This window comes from Bubalus bubalis, chromosome 5 (assembly GCF_019923935.1).
Source record: "Bubalus bubalis isolate 160015118507 breed Murrah chromosome 5, NDDB_SH_1, whole genome shotgun sequence".
Lineage (NCBI taxonomy): Eukaryota > Metazoa > Chordata > Mammalia > Artiodactyla > Bovidae > Bubalus > Bubalus bubalis.
This window is the reverse complement of record NC_059161.1, coordinates 19,747,734-19,768,778: the sequence shown is the minus strand read 5'-3', so window position 1 is coordinate 19,768,778 and position 21,045 is coordinate 19,747,734. Positions and strand designations below refer to the sequence as shown.

General features: G+C 35.1%; 1 protein-coding gene across 4 annotated transcripts in view; it reads left to right on the top strand.

Moving 5' to 3' along the window:
* The window catches only part of CEP350 (centrosomal protein 350), a 159,682-nt gene that overhangs the window by 55,913 nt on the left and 82,724 nt on the right, over window positions 1-21,045 (top strand). For all 4 annotated transcript variants that reach the window (XM_006048586.3, XM_006048584.3, XM_006048585.3 and 1 more), the window contains 6 exons: window positions 1,887-2,947; window positions 4,673-4,823; window positions 7,201-7,373; window positions 16,493-16,679; window positions 19,726-19,940; window positions 20,384-20,547. In XM_006048586.3, the coding sequence (XP_006048648.2) occupies window positions 1,887-2,947; window positions 4,673-4,823; window positions 7,201-7,373; window positions 16,493-16,679; window positions 19,726-19,940; window positions 20,384-20,547 (1,951 nt within the window). The remainder of the gene's footprint in view (window positions 1-1,886; window positions 2,948-4,672; window positions 4,824-7,200; window positions 7,374-16,492; window positions 16,680-19,725; window positions 19,941-20,383; window positions 20,548-21,045) is intronic.

Here is a 21,045-nt window from a genome sequence, read left to right as displayed (position 1 = left end):
AGCATTTCTTTTCCTTTCCCTTCTTGTTCCACCATTCTGCATTGAAAGTGAAAGTTGCTCAGTTATATCTGACTCTTGTGACCCCATGGACTATACAGTCCGTGGAATTCTCCAGGCCAGAATACTGGAGTGGGTAGCTGTTCCCTTCTCCAGGGGATCTTCCCAACCCAGGGATGGAACCCAGATCTCCAACATGGCAGGCAGATTCTTTACCAGCTGAGCCACCAGGAAAGCATACCCTATTGAACTTTTATTATAAGTGAAGTTGCTCAGTCATGTCCAACTCTGTGACCCTGTGGGCTGTAGCCTGCCAGGCTTCTCCATCCATGGGATTTTCCAGGCAAGAATACTGGAGTGGATTACCATATCCTTCTCCAGAGGATCTTCCTGACCCAGGGATTGAACCCTGGTCTCCGCATTGCAGGCAGACTCTACCGTCTGAGCCACCAGGGAATTTCATTGAACTTTATATATTTTCGTATTAGTACTTAATGGCATCATGTTTAGCTGTTTATTAGTCTGTCATCCCTGTTAATTCTTTTGAAACTGAAGGATTAGGTCTTAATTGGATCAAGTTTATTTCCATTTTTGTGTACGGCTGTTCTTCTACCGTTAAAATTAGCATTCTAAACACTTGAATATAAAGATCCTTTATATTCAGCAGTACCTTTTTATTTGTAACTTGCTTTTAGTATTTCCATTACTACCATTACTAGTTTAGTTTGGGCACTAATAACTTCACACCTTGCATTTGTAATAGTCTATATTCTGTGGCATAGAATCCATTCACTAGTCTTCCTTTACTTCACTTTCATAGCAGTCCTTTAATATGAAAGACTGCTACAACATAACCTTCAACCAAACTGTGCATGACATGCTTTTCATTTCCTTTCCCTGGTTACTCTCTTCCAGATGGTTTTTTTTTAACTTAATTGGTAGGACTTCATATTTATTCATATTTGATTGGTCTGAGGTTGCAGCCTGTCTAAATACCTTTGAATCATAATTTGATTATATGTTGGGTTAACCATGCCTCCTAGCTTTCTGTCATCTACAGATTTGATAAGCACACCTTCATGTCATCATCCAAAAATAATGGATAAGGCCAAGGATGAAACCTCATTTTTTTTTTTCTCCCCTAAAGATCTTCTTAATAGTTAACACCAGCCTTTAATCTTTGTGTATGGTATTCCTTAATATACAGGGAGGTATCCATAGTCTGGAAACATAAGTGAATTATATAATGTCATCTAGGACATCTTTGTTCTGTTTCTAGCCTCTGTGGATGGGCTATCAGTTATTTCTGAGAACTAGTTTGTATTCATCTCATTTCTTTAGAATGCACAATGTTAAAACCTAACTGTTGGATGCTTACTAAATATATGTTGATTAGAGTAATATTATGCCTATAATCTTAAGCGTTTCTCTTTTATGAAACATTATTTTTAAAGGGAAAGATAGAGCCAATGTTGTGAAAAATTTTGTCCATAGAGTTTTAAGGGTTATAAGGCCTTCTCTTTAATTGTTTTAAAAATATGACTTAGTTTAAAAAAAAACGTCATAGTGAAGAAAGCTGTTTGCAAAACAATATGTATGATAAAATCTCATTTTTGTGAAAGTAACACCACCAAACACAACATACATGTAGAAAAGGGTTTGGAAAGATATAATTCTAAATGAACTAGTGATAGCCTTCCTCTCATTGGTTAGCTATCAGTGATCTTTATTCTTTTCATCCTTTGCTGTTGTTGTCCTCATCTTTTTTTTTTTTTTTTTTGCAGTGGCTATGCATTAGTCTTATAATCAGCAAATGCAAAACTTTAAAAAAGAAAAGGATGGTTTAGTTATGAGGTCCTGTGGTAACATATTGTAACTTTCATTTCCAGAAAGGACTTGATGGATCCTTCATGGATGCAGCCTGACAGACTAAGTCCACGACTCCACCATCCTCAACCACAGCCTCTTGTTGGGACAGCTGGAAATTTACTTTCCCATCTCTTGAATCTAGAGCATGTAGGAATTTTGCATAAGGATTTAGAATCCATTTTACCAACGAGGAAGAATCATAATATGGCTTCGGGGCCGTTAACTTTTACACCTCAACCATATCTGACCTCACCAACTGCTCATCCAGATGCCTTGTTAAAATCTAGTGCTAGCCAATATAAAAGTAAACTGGATCGTATTGAAGCCTTGAAAGCAACAGCTGCTTCTTTATCCAGCAGGATTGAAAGTGAAGCCAGAAAATTAGCTGGGGCTAACATTAACTATGGGTCAGTATGGAACACTGAGTGTGATGTGCAGCGAACACCACAAGAAGATGGACATTGGACCAAGGCTATAAGTCCACCTGTGAAAGAGGATGCAGAAGATGTTTTCTCTGCTCGAATTCAAAAGATGCTGGGAACCTGTGTATCTCATGCAACTTTTGATGATGATCTTCCTGGTGTAGGCAACCTCAGTGAATTTAAAAAGCTTCCTGAAATGATAAGACCTCATAGTGCCATATCAAACCTCAGAATGAGATCTCCTGGACCCAAACCAGAAGGGCTGCTAGCGCAGTTGTGTAAGAGGCAGACCGACTCTTCTGGCTCTGATATGCAAGTTTGTTCTCAAGACAAAGCCAAGATGTCTCTTGGTTCCAGCATAGATTCCGTCAGTGAAGGGCCTCTTCTTAGTGAGGGCAGTCTCTCTGAAGAAGAAGGACATCGAGATGAACAGTCCCCTTTGAAGTTAACAGAGATCTTGAAAGAAAAGGAATTTTGTGCTGGAGAAAGAAATGCTTATGAACCCATCAAAGAGTTTCAGAAGGAAGCTGAAAAATTCTTACCACTCTTTGGGCCTATAGGTGGTACACAAACCAAAGGACCATGGGAAGAATTGGCAAAGGGAAGTCCACATAGTGTCATTAATATTTTTACAAAATCATATAAGTTATACGGAAAAGGTGAGAAAAATAGTAACCCTTGTAATATTTGTATGTTATCTTGCTGCTGCTACTGCTGCTAAGTCGCTTCAGTCGTGTCTGACTCTGTGTGACCTCATAGATGGCAGCCCACCGGGCTCCCCCATCTCTGGGATTCTCCGGGCAAGAACACTGGAGTGGGATGCCATTTCCTCCAATGCATGAAAGTGAAAAGTGAAAGTGAGGTCATATCCAACTCTTAGCGACCCCATGGACTGCAGCCTACCAGGCTTTTCCGTCCTTGGGATTTTCCAGGCAAGAGTACTGGAGTGGGTTGCCATTTCCTTCTCTAGTATGTTATCTTAGGATAAATTATTTTGCAATCCTGTACAAGATAATACTTAACTACAGATTTTCATCATTCATTATAAGGGTAGTAGAGATATATTATTATCTAAATTAATCTCAATTATCTGCAAGCTTCAACTAGAGTATTGTAATTTAATCTTTAAAATTTTATTTTTTAGCTGTTGTGATTAAAACAGTAGTTGATTGATGGTTATGGAAATTTTGGTCTGATTTAGAGAAGTTCTTAGATGATGTTCAAGATTGGTATATTATCAAGTGTATACTCGGGTTACTCTGGCCAGAGTTACATATTTAGATAGAAAATATATGTATTTCTTAAAATGGTGATTTGTGTGTGACTCATAACAAACAGACCTTTGGGAATATAATGGTCAAGAATTGAGAGGGGCAGCTGTAGTAACATTTCTAATATGGAAGCAAATTTGTTATTGTTTGTCTAAACGAATGCTAAAAACAGACTTTGAACAGTAATGTAGCTGTATATTTGGGTCCTAAAATAATAACTTTTAAGGTACCCTTGTGATCCCTGAGATCCTGCAATGCAGCATTTCCTTTTGTGTGGCAGACTCAATTCCTTCAAGTTCCTTTCTTTGTCCTTCCTACCATAGGTGGATTCTACCCATCTTATGCTAATATCACCTTAGAATTCCCAGGTTGGAGAGTGAGTGAGGCTGAGCCTGAAATAGGCTATGGATACTCTGGGGTTTTTTTTTTTTTTTTCATTTCCATTCTACATAGTGAAAGATTTATCTGACAGATGAATTGATTTCATCTTTTCATCTTATGCTTAATTGGGTTTCCCATTACATTTGCCTAGAATTCATAGTTAGCTATTTCATTTGATCTTGTGCAGACCTATATGTGCCTGTTTATCTCTTTTGTTTAACACTTATTTCTATAAGTGGTCATTTTCAAGTTCTTTGAATATTAAAGTTCTTTTGATTAAAGCAAAGTGCTTGTAAATCAACCCCCTCAATTTTTTTTCCACAAGAAGGTTGGATTTGTTTTTAAATCCTTCTATTAGATTTTCATTAAGATATTATAGTTATACTGAAATATTTAGAGTTGAGATGTTATCTGGGATTTGTTTCAAAGTAATATTTGAGGAGAATTACAGATGGAGGGAATATGAAGTTTGTGTTGTTATTTGTTAAAGCTGAATAATGGATGCATTAGTTTCATTATATGACTCTCTACTGTCATATATGTTTGAAAATTTCCCAAATAAAAAGTTAAAAATGTATTATCAGATATAAAGATAACTTGAAAAGAAGAGCTAATAAAAGAAAACTAAAATATTCCTAAATCCATGTTGTTAATCCCCAGGTTGTGGAATGCTTTGCTTGTAGTTTTTAAAATTTTTATTTTAAAACACATTTCAATTACTACTTTTGACAGAATTTGAAGACAGGTTGGAAAGAGGAACATCAGCATCACGGCCTTTGAATGCCATCACAAGCCCTTTAAGCAGCGTTTCCTATGAAGATGATTTTGTCTCCTCTGCAGGGAGTGGGACTTTGACAGAAAGAAAGTCAGCTCTTGAACCCAAGTAAGACTGTGTTAACAGTATGGAATAAAATCTGAAGAGTGAGACAAATGTACAAATGAGAACTGAGGTCTGGATATAAGTCAAATTTTGCTTGTTTGAAGATACATGTAGAAGCTGCATAGCCTAGTAGTTATTAAGAGCATGGGCTCTGGATCCAGACCATGTGGGTTTAAATACTGACTCTACTAGTTTGTCTTTGGGCATGTTGTTTATCTCCCTGTGCTTCAGTTTTCTTCTCTGTTAAAGTGTTATGAATGTTCAGTGAAATACAAAGTACTTGGAATGAGTCTGGCACATAATAAACAAAATATAGATTGTTAAATCAATCTGTGAATCCCCGGTCGAGGTTAGTATTGGGAAAATTATCCCATGGTGTGTTAATGTGAGATGATTAAGAAATGGTTTTCTGTAATAGAGTTGAAGATGACTAGCTAAACACTTGGCTCCATGATCCTATTCAGTTCAGTCGCTCAGTAATGTCTGACTCTTTGCGACCCCATGGACTGCAGCATGCCAGGCTTTCCTGTCCATCATCAACTCCCAGAGTTAACTCAAATTCATGTCCATTGAGTCGGTGATGCCATCCAACCCACCTCATCCTCTGTCATTTCCTTCTCTTCCCGCCTTCAATCTTTCCCAGCATCAGGGTCTTTTCAAATGAGTCATTTCTTCACATCACGTGGCCAAAGGATTGGAGTTTCAGCTTCAGCTTCAGTCCTTCCAATGAATATTCAGGACTGATTTCCTTTAGGATGGACTGGTTTCATTTCCTTGCAGTCCAAGGGACTCTCAAGAGTCTTCTCCAGCACCACATGATCCTAAGTAATCAGTAAATTTTTTTATAATTGGAATAGCATCAAAAACTTTGCAAATCTTTGAATAGTAGCGATATTATAATGTTAATATTTATTGAGCAGTTAATGTACAAGGGACTTCCCTGGTGGCTCAGTCAGTAAAGAATCTGCCTGCAATGCGGGAGACCAGGGTTTGACCCGTGGATGGGGAAGATCCCCTGGAGAAGGAAATGGCAACCCACTCCAGTATTCTTGCCTGGAGAATCCCATGGTCAGAGCAGCCTGGTGGGCTACAGTCCTTTGGGTCATAAAGAGTTGGACACAACTGAACAACCAACACTTTTACTTTAATGTGTAAGTTACTAAGAGGACTGATCGGGCTTTCCCTGTATGAACTCATTCTTCTAATAGCCTGATATGATAAACATTTTTGTTACTATTCATACTTGAGAGAGGAAACTGAAGTCCTAAGGTTGTTACTTGTATAGTGTCATATAGTAAGTGAATCAGATTTTGCCAGAGAATTTCCTCCCTAAATTTTGTTACCATATAAAATAATCTGTAGTCACTCACATGCAGTATAATTTTCTTCACACATTACAAATTGTAATGCACATAAAATTATTGGATGATCTTTTAAAAATTAGTTATGTCCTCATATATATGAAATCTAGAAAGATAGTAATGATGATCCTACATGCAGGGCAGCAAAGGACACACAGACATAAAGAACAGACTTTTGGACAAAGTGGGAGAAGGGGAGAGTGGGATGATTTGAGAGAATAGCATTGAAACATATACCTAACCGTATGTAAAATAAATAGCCAGTGGGAGTTCAGTGTATGATGCAGAGAACCCAAAGCCGGTGCTCTGCAACAGCCTAGAGGGGTGGGATGGGGAGGAAAGTAGAAGGAGGGATTCAAGAGGGAGGGAACATGTGTGTCTCTAATGCCTGTTCATGTTGATATATGGCAAAAACCATCACATTATTGTAAAGTAATGATCCTGTAAAAAAATTAATCAAAAAATTAGTTATATATAGCTGGATTAATGAAAATAAGTATTATTAAGATTATAGCAGAAGTGTAGTTTTAAATTTTGAACTTCAAAGCAAAGGTTTATTTTTTAATCAAGATGTGTAAGGATTTAATTGTGGTAACATTTAGTATCACCAATCAATATGATTTATTATATTTTATTTCTGAGTTGAAGTAGAACATATTATTATTCCCTATAAGATTGTTAGAAGGAAAATAATAAATTATAAATTTGAATAGAAATTGAGCTCACATTTTTCAGTATCCAGCATTATATTTTTTTCTCTTATGTGTCCGAATTACCCATTTTTATTGGTTTCACTTCAGTAAAAAACTGCCTAAGACTTTTCTCAGTAATAAATTGAGCCATAGGGAATAATGCAGGCTTCTGGTACTGACAAAACAAGACAAGTGGAAAGCATCTTTGATTATAGTTATATTCTCTTTCTCTTTGTGACTAAATAGATTTTAAAATATCTATAGTTTTAGCTGTGAGTTGAAACTTTTTCTTTCTTTCTTTAACCACTGTTACTTATTCTTTGACAGTATTGGGAGTCACAGTTTAGGTGTTCAGGAGGATCATTCTAGCAGAAAGTCTGCCTATGATCTCTCCTCTGTGGATGTTACTTCCCAGCACTCATCAGGGGCCCAGTCTGCTGCATCATCTCCTTCTTCTTCTTCTTCTAAAGGGAAGAAAGGAAAAAAAGAAAAGATAGAATGTAAGTGGAATCTGTGTGACGATCTTTTTCTCTTTACCAGTGGCTTTGTGACTGATCTAAAGTTAACGATTTGATTTCGTAAGTTAGATAACTTCGTTATGATAATAGTATAATTGACTTTCATACTTATTTATCATTACAATAATACCTTTTGATATATAACATTATAAATCTTTTGCTTACTATGAAAGGAATACATCAACAATGGTAAAATATTAGAAGTTGTAGAAAAACAATTGTACAACAATTATAAACCACTGTTGATTCTTCTCCTCAGAGATAACTACTATTGATGTTTTTGGTGCCTATTTTTCCAATATGTACATAAAACCAGGCACACTCCCACATGCATTTTAATGAAATAATACTTTGCAGCTGCTTTTTAAAAACTTTGTATCCTGTATGTTTCTGAGTGTTGTTAAATATAATGGTCAAATTTCTGTATCTACAAAGGGAAGATGATAATAAATGCTTTCTATGGTAATTTTGAAGCCTACATATATAATATGTACATCTCAGTACTTGCCACAGTAGCTGGCCCTTTGGCATTCTTGACTAATTGAGAATACCTTTCAGTCCCCTCAGTTCTACTGGCTATAATTTGCTCAGTAGGCCTAATGATGAGTAGATAACAGTTATTAGGCAAAGGCCTCTTAGATTCACAGGATGGTCTCTAGGGAATGATTTTGCTTCCACAGTTATTTTTTCTAATAGTAAAAAATTGCTTGTTGAGTTAAAAAAAGACTGGGGAGGACAAATGTATAAATATAGAAAACTATTTAAAAATGAAAAATCATCTGTATTCCCTCCACCTAGAGATAACCAATGTTAATGTCTTTTTAGATTTTATTTTATTTTACTGTGATAAAATATACATAATGTAAACCTTATCATTTTAACCATTTTCAAGTGTTGAATTCAGTACTGTTAATAAGCATGTTCATTGTGTTCCACAACCATCATCATTACCCAACTCCAGAACTTTTTCATCCTGCCATACTGAAACTTGGAACCCATTAAACAGTAATTTCCCTTCCCTGAGCTGCTGCTAACCACCGTTCTACTTTCTGTTGCTGAATTTTGACTACTCTAGGTACTTCATATAAGTGGCATCGTCCAATATTCTTTTTGTGTCTGGCTTATTTCATTTAGCATAGCATCTTCAAATTTCATCCACATTGTTGCATGTATCAGAATGTCCTCCCTTTTTAAGGCTGAATAATATCCCATTATATGGATATACCACATTTTGTGTATTCTTTGATCAGTTTATGGGTATCTTGGTTGTTTCATCATTTTAGCTATTGTGAGTAATATGGACATGAATATTGGTGTACAAATACTGTTTGAGTCCCTACTTCCAGTTCTTTTGTGTATATATCCAACTGTAGACTTGCTGGATAAAAAGTCATTTCTATATTTTAGCTATAACATTTTACATTCTCACCAGTAATGTACAAGGGTTCCAGTTTCTCCACACATATACTAATGCTTGTTTTGTAGTTTTTGTTTTTTTAAGAATAGATATCTCAACGCATGTAAAATGTTAACATTTTTAGTGAGAATACTTCTAGACAGTTAGTAGGCATATGTAAATAGAAAATGTTATATGTATGAGATCACATTTCATGTGATTTTTTTTTCCTGTCAATGGGTTACAGAAACCTTTCTCTGTTAGTAAATATGGTTGACCCTTTGTAAGGGCTTCCTTGTTTGTTGTTTAGTCCCTAAGTCTGAATCTTTTTGCAACACCATGGACTGTAGCCCACCAGGCTCCTCTTTCCATGGGATTTCCCAGGCAGGAATACTGTAGTGGGCTGCCGTTTCTTTCTCTAGGGGATCTTCCAAACACAGAGAGCGAACCTGCATCTCCTGCATTGCAGACAGATTCTTTACCACTGTGCCACCCGGGAAGCCCAGTGGCTACCTAGTGTTCTGTTGTTTGAATGTATTGTAATTTGTTATCCAGTTCCCCACTGGTGGACATTTAGATTCTTTCTTTTTTCTTTCTTTTCTGCTTCATTTTCCATAATAAACACTGTAAGGCATTGAATAGCCTTACAAATGCATCTTTACACATTGATCTGGTTCTTTTAAGAGAAAATCCTAGAAGGAAGATAATGGACAATGAGTATAACATGCTTAAAATTTGGATACATTTTGCTGAATAGCTCTTCAGAAAGTTAGTGCCACTTTATGCTTCCAATGTGAGACTGCTAGGAGAGATTTTTTTCTTTTAATTTTAATTTTTTTATTGAAGGATAATTGCTTTACAGAATTTTGATGTTTTCTGTCAGACCTCAACATGAATCAGCCATAGGTATGCATATATCCCCTCCCTTTTGAATCTCCTTCTCATCTCCCTCCCCATCCCACACCTCTAGGTTGATATAGAGTCCTTGTTGGAGTTTCCTGAGCCATACAGCAAATTCCTGTTGTCTGTCTGACAGTTTTACATATGATAATGTAAATTTCCATGTTATTCTTTCCTCCCCCTCCTCCCCTCACCCCATGTCCATAAGTCTATTTTCTATATCTGTTTCTCCATTGCTGCCCTGTAAATAAATTCTTACAGTAACATTTTTTTAGATTCTGTATATGTGTGTTAGAATAGATATTTATCTTTCTCTTTCTGACTCACTTCACTCTGTATAATAGGTTCTAGGTTCATCCACCTCATCAGAACTGACTCAAATGTGTTCCTTTTTTATGGCTGAGTAATATTCCATTGTGTGTATGTACCACAACTTCTTTATCCATTCATCTGTCGATGGACATCTAGGTTGCTTCCATGTGCTAGTTATTGTAAATAGTGCTGCAATAAACAATGGGATACATGTGTCTTTTTCAGTTTTTATTTCCTCAGGGTATATGCCTACAAGTGGGATTGCTGGGTCTTATGGTGGTTTTATTCCTAGTTTTTTAAGTAGTCTCCACATTGTCTTCCATATTAACTGTATCAATTTATATTCCCACCAACAGTGCAAGAGTGTTCCTTTTCTCCACACCCTCTCCAGCATTTGTTGTTTGTAGACTTTTTGATGAGGGCCATTCTGACCAGTGTGAGATGATAGCTCATTGTGGTTTTGATTTGCATTTCTTTAATAATGAGCGATGTTGAGCATCTTTTCATGTGTTTGTTAGCCATCTTTATGTCTTCTTTGAAGAAATGTCTGTTTAGGTCTCTTTCCTACTTTTTGATTGGGTTGTTTGTTTTTCTGGCATTGAGTTGTGTGAGCTGCTTGTATATTTGGGAAATTAATCCTTTATCAGTTGTTTCATTTGCTATTATTTTCTCCCATTCTGAGGGTTGTCTTTTCACCTTGCTTATAGCTTCCTTTGCTGTGCAATAGCTTTTAAGTTTAATCAGGTCCCACTTGTTTACTTTGGTTTTTATTTGCATTACTCTAGGAGGTGGGTCATACAGGATCTTTTTGATTTATGTCACTGAGTGATCTGCCTATGTTTTCCTCTAAGAATTTTATAGTTTCTGGTCTTACATTTAGGTCTTTAATCCATTTTGAGTTTATTTCTGTGTATGGTGTTAGGAAGTGTTCTAATTTCATTCTTTTATATGTAGCTGTCCCGTTTTCCCAGCACCATTTATTGAAGAGGCTGTCTTTCCCCGTTGTATATTCTTACCTCCTTTGTCAAAGATAAGGTACCCATAGGTGCATGGGTTTATTTCTGGACTTTCTGTCTTGTTCCATTGGTCTATATTTCTGTTTTTGTGCCAGTTCCATATTGTCTTGATGACTGTAACTTTGTAGTATAATCTGAAGTCAGGAAGGTTGATTCCTTTGTCTCCATTCTTCTTACTCAAGACTGCTTTGGCTATTTGGGGTCATTTGTGTTTGCATATGAGCTGTGAAATTTTTTGATCTAGTTCTGTGAAAAATGCCATTGGTAATTTGATAGGGATTGCGTTGAATCTGTAGATTGTGTTTGGTAGCATAGTCATTTTCACTTTCCTACCCAGGAACATGGAATGTCTCTCCCATCTGGTTATGTCATCTTTGATTTCTTTCATCGGTTTCATACAGTTTTCTGTGTATAGTTCTTTTGTCTCCTTGAAAGTGAAAGTGAAGTCGCTCAGTCATGTCCAACTCTTTGCGACCCCATGGACTGTAGCCTTCCAGGCTCCTCTCTTCATGGGATTTTCCAGGCAAGAGTGTCCTTAGGTAAGTTTATTCCTAGATATTCTTTTTGTTGCAATGATGAATGGGATTGATTCCTTAATTGCTCTTTCTGTTTTTTAATTGTTAGTATATAGAAATGCAAGTGATTTCTGTATATTGATTTTGTTTGTATTCTGCAACTTTCCTTAATGTCACTGATTAGCTCTAGTAATTTTCTGATACTATCTTTAGAGTTTTCTACGTAGGGTTTACTTCTTCTTTTCCAATCTGAATTCCTTTTATTTCTTTTTATTCTCTGATTGCTGTAGCTAGGACTTTGAGAACTATGTTGAATAATAATGGTGAAAATGGACACCCTTGTCTTGTTCCTGACCTTAGGGGGAAAGGTTTCAGTTTTTCACTATTGAGAATAATGTTTGCTGTAGGCTTATCATATATGACCTTTACTATGTTGAGGTAGGTTCCTTCTATGCCCAGTTTTTGAAGATTTTAGTTATAAATGGGTGCTGAATTTTGTCAAAGGCTTTTTCTGTGGCTATTGAGATTATCATATGGTTTTTATCTTTGAATTTAATATGGTGTATCACATTGATTGATTTGCATATATTGAAGAATCCTTGCATCACTGGAATAGACCCAACTTGATCATGGTGTATGAGCTTTTTGATGTGTTGCTGAATTCTGTTTGCTGAAATTTTGTTGAGGATTTTGGCACCTGTGTTCATCAGTGATACTTTGCTATAGTTTTCTTTTTTTGTATTGTCTTTGGCAAGGAGAGGTATAACTCTCTTGCACATTGGAAGTGTTCTTTAAAACAGATTGGAACATTAGACATCATTTTATCAACACTTCTCAAAGCCTGTCTTTTCTTGTGAAATACTGATTCACTGCAATAGGCTGCTTCATAGGTGTTCTGAGAACAAAAGAACTCCCATGGTTCCACAAACCTGGGAAATGCTTTTAGAGTGAAACAGGCTTCTTTCTAACAGGACTTATCAATACTTTTAATATGCTGATATGGATTATTTAGGATGAGGATGAGGCTATAGTGTGATATTTTTCAAATTCATTTGACCACAGAATCAGTTCTTCAGTCAGCATGTTACATACAAATTCAGCAGAATACATTTCAGGAAATGATGATTTTGCTCAGTTTTTTTTATTTTGCAGTTGTTATGCTTTATTATGTTAGTTTCTCACCTAAGGTTACTAACTGCTGCTGCTAAGTTGCTTCAGTCATGTCCAACTGTGTGACCCCATAGACAGCAGCCCACCAGGCTCCCCCGTCCCTGAGATTCTCCAGGCAAGAACACTGGAGTGGGTTGCCATTTCCTTCTCCAATGCGTGAAAGTGAAAAGTGAAAGTGAAGTTGCTCAGTCATGTCCGACTCTTCGCAACCCTATGGACTACAGCCTACCAGGCTCCTCCGTCCACGGGATTTTCCAGGCAAGAGTACTGGAGTGGGGTGCCATCGCCTTCTCTGAAGGTTACTAACTAGTTATTGGCAAAACCTAGATTCTGACTTCTAACTTATAAATCAAGTTTATGTTTTACTATAATATATTGTACAACTTAAGATATCATGATATATTAAATTATGAGCATAAACAATATGATTCAGTGTAAGTTTTAAAAATTATAATCTAATCCTTGATTAGGTGAAATACAGGTAATTTTTTGTGGTTTTCAGTTTCCCTGATTCCTTCTCACAGTGCCTTAAGAAAACCCATATATTTTACTTACCACAGCATCAACTTAAACTTAGTATCTTATCCCAAAGTTCTAAGATGTATACATTTTGTTGCATATACTTTGATCTGGTGGTGAAAAAGAGTGCATGCTCACTCACTTCCTCAATGTTGATGAAAAGAGTAGATGAAAGTGGTAATCATAAGAAAAAAATTATCTTAATTTAACTTTAAAACATATAAATATACTTTCATTTGGAAATCTTTTAAACTAGGGGCAGATGATTTCTTTGCATATAGGTCCCTCGAATGGAGTTTAGATCTTTCTTGCATAGACCGTTGTATTGTCTACGATTTCTAGTTTTTTGAAATGAACAATTTTTAAATTGTGTATTTTAAAAAATAATATATTAAGTGAATGAACTGTTTTTATTCTATAAGAGTGCATCTTTATTATGGTAAAGTTAGAGATAACCAGTATTAACAGCTTGTTTCTAGCCTAGGGGTCATAAATAGATTTTAGATTGTAGAATCCTTTCTAATTGATGGACAATCCTATTTGTATTTTTCTCCTCATTATGATATACTGACTAGCATATTTAATTCATTATATACATCTTCATGTAGCTTCCTAGGATAAATTGCTATGAGAAGTTCCATCGTCAAGGGCTTGGCTGGAAAATTATTTTTATGTATTTTTTGAGTTGTCCTTAAGAAAGGATATATGATTCCTTAAAAAACAAGGAATAAAGCTACCATATGACCTAGCAATTCCACTACTGGTCATATACTGTATGAAAACCATAAATAAAAAAGACACATGTATCCCAGTTCATTGCAGCACTATTTACAATAGCTAGAATATGGAATTAATCTAGATGTCCATTGACAGATGAATGGATAAAGATGTGGCATATATACACACGCACATACATCTACACACACACAATGGAATATACTCAGCCATTAAAAAAAAGAATGAGTTTGAGCCAGTTCTAGTTAGGTGGTAGATTTACAGAGTGAAGTAAATCAGAAAGAGAAATATATTATTGCACATAAATGGTATCTAGAAAAGTGATATTGATGAACCAATTTTTAGGGAAGGAATGGAGATGCAGATACTGAGAACAGACTTGTGGACACAGTGGAGGAAGGACAGTGGAACAAATGGAGAAAGTAGCATCAACATATATACACTACCATGTGTAACATAGATAGCTGGTGAGAAGTTGCTATATAACACAGGGATCCCAGCCAGGTGATCTGTGATGATCTAAAGGAGTAGGATGCGGGCAGGGGAGGGAAGCTCAAGAGGGAGTTGATATATGTATAACTATGGCTGATTTACATTGTTGTATGGCAGAAATTGTCATAATGTTGTAAAGCAGTTTTCTTCCAATTAATAAATTAAAAAACAAAGGATATATGAGTTTGCACTCCCATGAAAATGGTGTATGAGTATTATTTCATGTGTGTGCTGAATGACAATCAAGGTTACATTACTTCAAAAATATTTGCTGATCTGATATTGAAAAATGGCATCTCATTGATTTGCATTCTTTGGTACTTGGGTTTAATATTTTTCACATGGTAAGACTGTTCAGATTTTTCCTTTTCAAACCAAATTTTGATGAAAAATTGTTAATTTATTACTATCACTACAGAATAATGTAGCTTAATTTTAAAATTTATTTTCTGTGTGACGAACATAGCTAACATAAAATTTGCCATTTTAACCATTTTTAAGTGAACCATTCAGTGGCATTTAATTTATTCACGCTGTTTACAACTAAGTTTCACTACTATCCACCTCCAGAACTACTTCATCCTCCTGTACTCATTCTCTCTATACCTATTAAACAGTGATTCCCTGTTCCCCTCTTTCCAGCCCCTGGCAGCCCCATTCTACTTTCTGTCTCTGTGGTTAAATGTCTAGTTCAGTATCATTAGGTACACTCACAGTGTGCCGCTGTCACCATTTCATTCATCACAGCTGTTTCTTTATTGCAAACTAGAACTCTATGCCCACTAAATAATAGCTTTCATTCTCCCCTCTGCCATTGTGTTTCTATGAATTTGTCTATTCTAGGTACCTCATATAGATACGTAATCATACACTATTTGTTCTTTTGTGACCAAATGGCTTATTTTACTTAGCGTAATGTTGTCAAAGTTCATGCATGTCGTAACATGTGTCAAAATATCCTTCTTTTTTAAGACTGAATAATATTTCATTATATGTATATACCAGTTCTGTTTATGCAGTCATTGTTGAAGGACATTTGAGTTGCTTCTGCCTTTTGGCTATTGTGAATAATGCTGCTATGAACATGGGAGTGCAGCATAATTTGTTTTTTACTTTTCCATTGTCTTTTGATCTTTAACCATTTAAAAACCAGATTAAAAAAAATTTAGCTGCCATTAAAATGTGTACACAGTTCTTTTGTGCTTTTTTTTTATTTTTAAACATAGCATGCATTTTTCTTTGCTGCTATTGAAGCATATCATCAGGATGAACAATGCCCTAAAGCCTGGGTTTATGTCCTATTTCTGCTATCAACCATGATTCCTTAAGTTATTTAGCCTCATAGATCTCTAGTTACTGCATCAGCAAATTAAACATACAATACCCACTTCATAAGGTATTTAAGAGCAATAAGGTAATATATGTGTTCAAATTACAAAAAGCTTTTTCTTTATTCAAGTTACTATTCTCTATGTAATTTAGACAATTCTATTGCTGGTAATGGAGGTTGAAATTTTTTAAATTATAAAGTTATACATTGAATGTCATGTACAACTTTTGTTTCAACAGTCTCCTTAAGATACCCATATAAGTAAAATTATTTTGAATCAGAGAATAATTGTTCAGAGCATATGAACAGTTTTTTAAATCTGGCTGTGTAGTTCTTACCATAGAGTTTTTCAAAAGGATTATGTAGTTTAGTTGACAGTTGATAACCTTTTTCTCTCACCTCTGAGTTTTTTACCCTTAAAAATGTGGTGGTGGTTACTTTCTTATAGGGGTAGAGTAGTACTTCATTCTTGTTTAATATGCTTGTCTTTTTTCTGAACCATTTGATTTAAAAACAGTTTATTTTTTAATAGCAAGTAGATGTTAATGGAAGACATGTCACTTTCCTTATATGGAAGTGAAGAAAGAACTGCTTTGAAGTCCATTTTAAGATATTCTGGTTTGTACTTTTCATTATTTTATTGAAATCTAGGTGTTAGTTATCTCTTAGTAGCTTCTAATACTGGGAATCAGTTTTATAAGAAATTTACTTTACAGGGCTAGATTCACTTACTGGAAATATTCAGAACTCACTTGTTGATGAAGAAAAAGTACACTCTGGTTCAGAGCGTGGCTCTCATCAAGGAAAGAAATCTGGGACCAGTAGCAAACTTTCTGTTAAAGATTATGAGCAGACTCTTGATACTGATAGCACTTTGGAAGAAATTTCTGGGCATTCTTTGAGGTAAAGTTATGCATATTTTATACTGGAATTTGTATTTCATTAAAGTTATAATATCATTGATGTTCAGAGAATTCACTTAATAAATTTATGTATTTTTTATAGTTTTGTTCATAGCTCTAGTCTTTATATTATAGAATATACTCATCTCTCACCTAAACTATTATAGCTACTGCTACAGAAATTCTTTGCCTCTAGCACAATCCACCCTTCTATTCCAAACACAATTTTCACAGTTGTTTTCTTCACTCAGTCATTTGACCAAGCAACTACTCTCCTTAGAATACTCTGGAGCTCACAATTACCCCACAGATCAACATTTAGAGCTTAACTTTATTTGAAGTGTTATCACTAGGCTACCAAAAACTGTCTTACTTCCTTTGTTTATGCAATTTTTCTTCTCAACTGTATTCTTCCACTCTTTAAACATAACCACTTAGTACCCTTTTGGTATCATTGTTTATTTGTACCTCTGAACTTTTCGCTTATACTCAACTTATTAGACAATTAGATTTTGAAATCTCTTAAATTGATTGTGTAACTTGCACACTGTAATATATTATGCACTTAGCCTATTGCTTACAAATAACTATTGCTTCATGTACAATTCCTGCTCTGTCTCCATGACTTTTATCTGTTACACTGGTTTTGTTCTTCTGGAAATTTAAGCTCTGAGAAGGCATGGATTTATTTTTTTACTTTAAAACTATGTGCTTTTTCCAATACAGTGTTACATACAGACAATCATTTTTAGTGCTTTCATGTTGCAGATAGTGCCATATTATTAATACCATCATTCCTGTGTCTAAAGTTGAATTTTAATTTCTTTGTCAATGATTTTGGAATTCAGAAAACTTTATCTTTCCTTAAGAGATACCTGATGATTTAACTGGCAAAATTTACAAAGTTCAACATTTCTAAAACTCCAGAACCAAATAAGTTGATAAATGCCCCATGCTATAGTCTAGACCCCCTACTTGCTCACCTATGGAGATTGACAGTGGATAAAACAATTTAAGGATTTGATACAAAGGAGTCCAGTTTTTAAAAAATTTAACTTATATTGTCTTATTTGGATATAGACACTTTCTGTGTCCACATTCTTTTCCTTTGTTTCTTTTTTATATTTTAGAAAACTTATTAATATCATTGGAAACAGCTAGTCTAGGTAAGTCTCTGCAGAGCAAATATGAGTTCATCTTGTAAATCCATATGGTGAGATTTATCTTATGAGTCAGTTCAGTTCAGTTTAGTTGCTCAGTCATATTGGACTCTTTGCGACCCCATGGACTGTAGCACTCCAGGCCTCCGTGTCCATCACCAACTCCCGGAGATTACTCAAACTCATGTCCATTGAGTCAGTGATGTGATCCAACCATCTCATCCTCTGTCATCCCTGTCTCCTCTCGCCTTCAATCTTTCCCAGCATCAGGGTCTTTTCAAATGAGTCAGCTCTTCGCATCAGGTGGCCAAAGTATTGGAGTTTCAGCTTCAACATCAGTCCTTCCAATGAATATTCAGGGCTGATTTCCTTTAGGATGGACTTGTTGGATCTCCTTGCAGTCCAAGGGACTCTAAAGAGTCTTCTCCAACACCACAGTTCAAAAGCATCAATTTTTCTGCGCTCATCTTTCTTTATAGTCCAACTCTCACATCCATACATGACTACTGGAAAAACCATAGCCTTGACTAGACGGACCTTTGTTGGCAAAGTAACGTCTCTGCTTTTGAATATGCTATCTAGGTTGATCATAACTTTCCTTCCAAGGAGTAAGCGTCTTTTATTTCATGGCTGCAGTTACCATCTGCAGTGATTTTGGAGCCCAAAAAATAAAGTCTGTCACTGTTTCCCCACCTATTTGCCATTAAGTGATGGGACTGGATGCCATGATCTTTGTTTTCTGAATGTTGAGCTTTAAGCCAACTTTTTCCCTCTCCTCTTATGAATACTTTGTTTTAATATTGTGTTGGAATTCTTTCAGGGAAATCTATTAGGAAACAGAAGTAATGATAATTCTTTCTATGTTCTATAAATAGTCAGACTGTTAAAAACAGTATTTCTCTAAACTTCAGAAAATTAAAGGTTACTGGAAGCTAGTAAGTGCCTCTGAAGACTACTTTTATTCAAATTTAAATGCTGGTATAAGAGAAATTTTTACCTTTTAAAACCATGTCATAGTTAAAACTAATACAGTTATGTAAAGTTTAAAAATAAAATTAAATTAAAAAAAAATAAAGCTAAAAGTAAGCTTGCTTTAGTATGTTGAAATATGCTAACTGCTAACATGCTTTATAGGATATTTGAGTCAGTATATAAATCTTTAGTGCAAAGCAACATGCTTCTTGTTATCAGAAACATTACCTTTAATGAGCTTAATTTATCAAAGAGGGACTTGACCTGTGCCTTGTGTTGAATTAAGTGCTTTGAGTTGTTTTAATAAAACTGCTATGAGAGGTTACTTCTTAGAAAGTTCAGGAAAGAACTATAGCATTAAAAAGTGGAAAGAAACAAATGGACATATATATTTAGAGATGGTTAGTATGAAACTTTGCTGTGACTTTTTGGTTAATGAAAGTAATAACAAAAGTAGTTTTGTCATTTTAAATTTTTTAACATAAAATGATATTCTCTTTCAGAGACATATTTTAAGGTATTTTTATGAAATAGGCTTTACCTTGCTTTTTTTATATGTTTGTAATTTTATTGCTATATAAGATTTTAGTATTCTAGAGGATTTTGCCTGCTACTAAAATAAATGATTCATAGTAAATTACATTGTAGAGGAAGGAGTTTAGTCCCAATTTAATCAAAAGACTCCTTTTCCATATTATTTTGAGCAGGGCTTGTCCCTAGCTTCTTCCCCTCTGTAAATCTAGCAATAAAAGGAGTACACATAGTCATTTATTCAGTGTAGCAACTCTTGTTAAAATGAATAAATCAAAGCTTTTTAAAGCTAATGTTAATAAGTTTTGCATGTTGTTCTTATTGTTTAGATGGTTTTTGAAGTAGATTTCCTGTCTCTAATGTCTTTATGAAACAAACTTGTAGTGTCTCATCAGATAAGGGAAGATCTCAGAAAACTCCAACTTCTCCCATATCTCCAAGTCCTCAGAAACTGTTGCAGTTTGACCTTCCAGGAACTTCATTAGAAAGATCTAAATCCTCAATAGTAGTGACTCCAACAGGGTTTAAGCCTAATGCAACTTTTGCTGATGCGAACCTGGCTGCCAGCAGAACGACGACAGAGATGGCGTCAACACCAGGCAAGTAGATCCATGAAGCTGTAATTTTAAAAATAGGATATGAATTTATTTCTAAAAATTTATTTCAGTTAAACCATAGAGGAATGTTACTTCAAGTGAATTCAATTACTGTTTGAAGTATTAAACAAAAATTGTGCCAGAAAATAAATATTGAAAAGCATGAGAGATTCAGTAGTGGGGACTTTTCCCATCTAGCCAGCATCAGTCAAAAGACACTTGAAAAATGTGTCTTGTGTATGTACTGTGTATACTGGCATGGTTTATACATATGTTCATATGCATACACACTCAAAAAAAGTAGCTAGTAGAATACTATGTACTAAAATGTCACTGTTTTTCCTACAAAGGATAGCAGACTTGTTTTTGGATCTTAAGAAATGAATTTTAGAAATCAGATGTAATTTCACATGAACTTTTATATATGACAATTATCTGTTTTCCAGGTTCTAAGCGCTTTTCTCCTGCTGGCCTCCAGCATCGGATGGCAGCAGAACTCAGTTACTTGAGTGCCATTGAGGAGTCGGTGCGTCAACTATCAGATGTAGAAAGAGTTAGAGGAGTTTCACTTGCTCAACAGGAGAGCGTGTCTCTGGCTCAGATCATAAAGGTATTTGTGGAATTTTCTTTAACTTTCTGTGTTTTTTTTCCTCTTTTCTTTGCTATTTAAAATGATCTTAATGATGAGTTAAAAAGAAAACACAAAACTTTAAACTGCTAAGTAGAAAAAATAGTCTTGTCACACAGTACCTATAAATAATCTTGAGAAAAACTGTCATATGCTAAAAAGATAATTAAACATGCAGTATTTGGCAACAGAACAGTAATACAGTCATTCTCTTTCAAATACTTCATTTTCCACATTCTTTACCTTTTCTTGTTACAGTGTGAAAATTGGCTTATCAAAATTTTTCAATATTTTCTCTTTGTGTGTGACAAGTCAGAAATGACTTTGGTTTTGTTTTGTTTTTTTTTAATACTTTATTTGTACTAAAAAGTTTCTGAGCTCTGATTGTTTGGTAGTGCCAGGATAATAGGACTTTTCCTTAAGGAAGCTAACAAAAATCTTTGTGTTCCTTGGTGGAGATGCTATTGGTATCTTAAAAAA